Below are 5,810 nucleotides of genomic sequence, written 5' to 3'. Positions count from 1 at the left end.
GTGTTATTCATCCATAGAACTGCCATTAAAAGGAATAACCCTAAAAATTACCTGCAAAGTGTAGGAGATGGGGAAGTTGTACACTTTGATATAGTGCAAGGAAAGAAGGGTTTACAAGCAGCAAATGTTACTGGGCCTGGGGGTATTCCAGTCAAAGGCAGCCGTTATGCACAAAATTATAAACAATATCCATCCCAGCAATTTCCCTACCCACAGCCTACTTCCCCCTTTTACCCTATACCCAATATGAACCCCTTCCTAAGTTTACCCTATCCCCAGTTTATTCCTAATCCGTTTTTCACCCCATGGCTTCCCTATACAATTCCATTTCCCTACAATTCCTCTCCGGGATGAAAACGGGGAGGGAAGAAATTAAACCCTCTCCTGCCTCAGTTTCCCCACAAAGGATGCCCGGAGAGTTCTGTCTCCCTTCTGTCAGCCCGAAGATGTTCCACAGAATCTGTTTGGACATTTAAAGGCTCAGGAGGGTGGCTTGTTTTGTCTTGAAACTGTTCTTGTTATGTTTACCCAGGTGTTTTCATTCTCCTTTTATTAAAATAAAACGAGTGAGATGTTGGGGTCCCTCCCCCTGCCATGGAGCCCTGGGAGAGGGGCCCTGGGGGGGAGACACGGGGTTTCCCTGCCCCTGCTCAGCTTCATTCCCCATTGGTTGGTTTGGGTTCCCTGATAACGCCAAGGACCCTCGGGTCCCGTGACTGCGGAGTTCCTGAGCTGAGCCCCGGCCATGCAGCTGGAGAAATAAACATCTCTGAAACATCTACCACGAATCTGTCCATATATACTTTGTTTCTATGAGACTCCTGGTTTGAAATATACTTGTTGCAGTAATCCCCGCTGCGACACCTGGGGCTCCATGCTTTCCTTCCTAAGGAAAAGAACCATCCTTCTCTTCCAGACACCCATGGCCAAAACTGAGATTCTACCTCCCAGATTCTGTCTATCCAAGGATTGCTCCCAGACAAAAGCTGCCATGAGAGACAGGTCTGGCTGCCCTTGCCCATGGTGGCCACCTCTCATCTTCTTCCTAAACACCTGGACTTTGTGCTTTTCTTTCATGTGGAAAAAACCCATCCTTCTCAGCTGTTGCTATGAGCCAGCCCACTGCTGGGCTGGGGCAGCGAGATGCCGATCAGCCCCAGACCCTGCTGTGGATGGAATTTCCCCAGGACACAGACTCGCAGGGTGGGTCAATGGGTGGCTCAGAAGTTTAAGCCGCATCCCCCCAGGGCTGCGCCCAGCTCCAAACTGCCTTTCCCTGTTCGGGAGAATTCCCTCTTACTCGGTTGTTCACTGGTTCTTTGTTGTATCTCCCAGTAGTTCTTGTTGAATTGTATCCTCCCCCCGGGCTTGTAACTCATTGGTTGTTTTCCCCTTTCCCCACGGTTTTCAATCCTCCTCTAAAACTGAGGGAAAAGCCTCTCGGCAGGATCCCAGATTAAGATCATTGCCATGTTCTGGTTGCTAAACTTCTGACAATAAACCTGTTGGAAGCCAGACCAGAACCCTCTCTCTCTTCCTTTATCTCCAAACTAACGTGAGCCGATATCATCAGCTCCTGCCGTGTCTCCTCTGCAAAGAAGCCAGCGAGCTCAGCCAGCAGCACTTTTCCTGATGCTGAAGTCACTTCTGCGACCCACAGAAGTAATGCAGCTGGACTCTCTCTGACCGAGGGCACGCCAGAGCTCGTGCAGCGAGCACAGAACTGCGTTACTCGACAAGGTGCCCATGGCCAAAACTGGGATTCCACCTCCCAAATTCCCAATATCCAAGGGCTGCTCCCAGACAAACCTGCCAGGACAGACAGATGTGGCTGGCCTTGGCCTCCGGTGGCTGTGTCGCATCTGCCTCTGAAACCCTGGGGCTAGGTGCTGCCCTTCCTCTGGAGACCACTGTGACCCTGCGTGGCCTCGTGGAACCCAGGGGCCGTTGTGACCCTGCAGGGCTGGTGGCACCAAGGGGACCATTGTGACCCCGTGGCGTTCCATGGAACCAAGGGGCCACTGTGGCACTGCTGGGCCCAAAGAACCGAGGGGCCTTTGTGACCCTGCAGGGCCCACAGAACCAAGGGAACATGGAACAGCTCTGGCTGCCTTGGGCTCCTGGGGCTGCCTGGCAGCTCCAGCTGGCCTTGGCATGGCAAGAGCTGCTTCTCACCTGCCCTGGAGCACTGGGGCTCCGTGCTTTCCTTCCTGTGTGTGTTGGTTGGGCACGGCCTGGTTTTTGGTAGTGGGGGGGCCACAGAGGTGGCTTCTGTGAGAAGCTGCTGGAAGCTTCCACCATGTCCAGCAGAGCTGATCCCCAATGGCTCTGAAGATGGACATGGCACTGGCCAAGGCTGGGCCACTGAGAGAGGCTGGTAACGCCTCTGTGATAGCAGATTTCAGAAGGAAATGAAAACAAAGTGGGACACAGTGTTTTTGTAGTCAGAGAAGAGGAGGAGGGGAGAACATGTGAGGGAAACAACAGGGAGACAGCAAGGGCAGTGGAGAAGGAGGGGGAGGAGGTGCTCCAGGAGCCAGAGCCGAGATTCCTCTGCAGGCCGTGGTGAGACCATGGTGGAGCAGCTGTGCCCCTGCAGCCCCTGGGGATCCACGGGGGATACAGAGATCCACCCGCAGCCCCTGGGGATCCACGGGGGATGCGGGGATCCACGGGGGATGCAGAGATCCACCCGCAGCCCCTGGGGATCCCCGGGGGATGCAGAGATCCACCCGCAGCCCCTGAGGGAGGTGCCCGTGCCGGAGCGGGTGGATGCCTGCAGGAGGCTGGGATCCAGGGGCAGAGCTGCTGCAGAGGGGCCCTGCTCCCAGGCTGGAGCAGCCTGGCCTTGAAGAACTGACCCCATGGAAGAGTGACCCACGCCGCAGCAGTTTTGGGAGGACTGCTGCTCGTCAGATTGGACCCACGTCAGAGACGCTCACAGAGAACTGTCTCCCGTGGGAAGGGACCCCACAGTCTCTCAGGGGAACAACTCCTCTCCCTGAGCAGCGGGAGAAGCCACGGGAGATGAACTGACCACAATCCCCATTCCCTGTCTCCGGCGCCATTGGTGGAAAGGATGGAGGGGAGGGGGAAGGTGTTTTGAAAGCTCTTCTTTCACTTCTCATTATCCTGCTCTGATTTTGTTATTAATAAATTCACTTGATATCTGTAAGTTGAGCCTGTTTTGCCCGGGACAGTGTTGGATGAGGGATCTCTCCTGGTCTTTATCTCCACCCATGAACCCTTTGTTATATTTTCCCTCTCCTGTCCAGCTGTGGACAGGAGTGAGAAAGCAGCTTTGGTGGGTGCCTGCAGTCCAGGCAGCATCAATGCACTGCAGACCTGAACAAAAACTCCCTGGGCAATGATTCCCCTGGGATCTAAAGCCCCCACCCCTCACACGACAGCCCCGTCCCAAAGAAATGTCAGCCACTGAGCCTCTCACTTTCCATGGCTTCACTGCTTTGGTGCCCAGTGGTTGCCATGGGGCCACCATGGCCCCTCTGAGCTGGGTTTGGGTGGGGTTTTGGTGGGTCTGCAGTCCCTGTTGTAATGTGGTTGTTCCAGTTCACAGACCACGATCTCTGAGCTGGCCACTCTGGGGATTTATTTTTAAGTCACGTTTAAGCTGCAGCTTTGTCCATTCTGTTATTCATGTTCAGGTTGGCAGCTCCAGGACTCGCTGTGATCCAACTGTGACTCACATGCCAGGGCCATAAAATTCTGAAAAACTTCACTGATCAGCCCAGCAATTCCAGCCACTGCTGTCTACTTTTAAATAACACATCTGTCAACCCCTCCTGTGCTCACAGGACAGCCACAGAGCAGGACAGCAGCACAGCAGCCAGAGCTGAGGACTCCCACAAGGACAGAAGGACAGCGTGGAAGGATAAACAGAGCAGCTCTGAAAGCACCGAGTGCTGCTGCTCCCTGGCCCTGCTGCTGTGCTGGGACTCAGCTTCTCTCCCCCTCTGCACACAGGCACTGCCCTGCCAGATTCAGATGGAGGTTTCAAAGGTAAGATTTTTGACCAACAAGTTGCTGCTGGATCCTTTATTTTGCTAAAGTGCACAGAGGAGGTGATTCCTCATTTCCATTGTCTGTGGGCAAAATTCGAGGTGTAAGCAGTGAATTATAAATAGGATGAATGATCCCAGTAATGGGATGATGATGGGATAAATAAAGTTTCATTGAGCACAACATTATCACAAAATGAAAAAGGAAACCCTGCACACACACAACCACTATGAAAAACTTGAGCAGACAGGCTGGGCCTGCACTGAGTTACACTTCATCTGTGGAGAACAAAACCGGCACTTTATTGCTGCTGAAAAAATCCAGTCATCATTTTCCTCAGGGCATCCCTGAGCTCCTGGTTCCTCAGGCTGTAGATGAGGGGGTTCAGGGCTGGAGGCACCACTGAGTACAGAACTGACAGGGCCACATCCAGGGATGGAGACGAGATGGAGGGGGGCTTCAGGTGGGCAAACATGGCAGTGCTGAGGAACAGACAGAGCACAGCCAGGTGAGGGAGGCACGTGGAAAAGGCTTTGTGCCGGCCCTGCTCAGAGGGGATCCTCAGCACGGCCCTGAAGATCTGCACATAGGAGAAAACAATGAACACAAAACAGCCAAAGAGCAAACAGACACTGACAGCGATGAGCCCAAGTTCCCTGAGCTTGTAGTGTGAGCAGGAGAGCTTGAGGATCTGGGGCACTTTACAGAAGAACCGGCCCAGGGCATTGCCCTGGCACAGGGGCAGGGAAAATGTATTGGCCGTGTGCATGAGAGCATTGAGAAAGGCACTGGCCCAGGCAGCTGCTGCCATGTGGGCACAAGCTCTGCTGCCCAGGAGGGTCCCATAGTGCAGGGGTTTGCAGATGGACACGTAGCGGTCGTAGCACATGATGGTGAGGAGGGAAACCTCTACTCCCATGAAGAAGACAAACAGAAACACCTGAACAGCACAACCTGAGTAGGAGATGTGCCTGGTACCCCAGAGGGAATTGTGCATGGCTTTGGGGACAGTGGTGCAGATGGAGCCCAGGTCGGTGAGGGCCAGGCTGAGCAGAAAGAAGAACATGGGGCTGTGCAGGTGCTGGCCGCAGGCTCCGGCGCTGATGATGAGGCCGTTGCCCAGGAGGGCAGCCAGGGAGATGCCCAGGAAGAGGCAGAAGTGCAGGAGCTGCAGCTGCCGCGTGTCTGCCAATGCCAGCAGGAGGAAGGGGCTGATGGAGCTGCTGTTGGACATTGGCTGTGTCTGGCCATGGGCACCTGCTCATGAGGAATGAAACAATTGAAAAGTTAGAGGAGATCTGTAACCACAACCAAAGCCATTTCCTGTACACCCTCCCCTGGAACACACACAGACACCCTTTTGTGTTTAAGAGTTCTGAGGTTTTTGTTTTTAAGCTCCCCCCATATCTCTCCTGGTATTCTTGGATATCAGAAATCCTCAGCATTTCTGCTGCCCTCAGGGAGAACAGAGCAACTTTTGCAAGGCAAGATGATGAGTGGAGACTCAGGGGAGATGCTCTGTCATTCTGACCCGTTCAGAGTGTACTAGTTTGAAAACAAACCAGTGGGAGGCACCAAGTCAGAATAACAATTTAATGGAAATTAAAGAAAAGGAAGAAAAAAGTAAAAGAAAAACACTGTCAAACTGACAGAGTCAAGGTACAACCTGACACCCTGTTAGGCACGGTGGTGGTAGCAGTCTGGTAGAATGGTGGCTGCAGTCCTCCCGAAGCAGTGATCCTGTAGTAGAACAGTCTGCTCTTCCTCAGGAAGTCCAGTGGTGGCTGTGT

The 5,810-nt window shown here is 53.4% G+C and overlaps 1 protein-coding gene across 1 annotated transcript; it reads right to left on the bottom strand.

Annotated features, from left to right (window-relative positions):
- Nucleotides 1-4,301: 4,301 nt before the first annotated feature.
- Nucleotides 4,302-5,553, bottom strand: LOC125318771 (olfactory receptor 14J1-like). Its single transcript, XM_048289702.1, has one exon. It carries the CDS (start codon nucleotides 5,252-5,254, stop codon nucleotides 4,322-4,324), a length of 933 nt encoding a protein of 310 aa, XP_048145659.1. The 5' UTR covers nucleotides 5,255-5,553; the 3' UTR covers nucleotides 4,302-4,321.
- Between the last annotated feature and the right edge of the window lie 257 nt (nucleotides 5,554-5,810).

This window comes from Corvus hawaiiensis, chromosome 31 (assembly GCF_020740725.1).
Source record: "Corvus hawaiiensis isolate bCorHaw1 chromosome 31, bCorHaw1.pri.cur, whole genome shotgun sequence".
Classification (NCBI taxonomy): Eukaryota; Metazoa; Chordata; class Aves; order Passeriformes; family Corvidae; genus Corvus; species Corvus hawaiiensis.
This window is presented reverse-complemented; position numbering and strand designations above follow the sequence as displayed.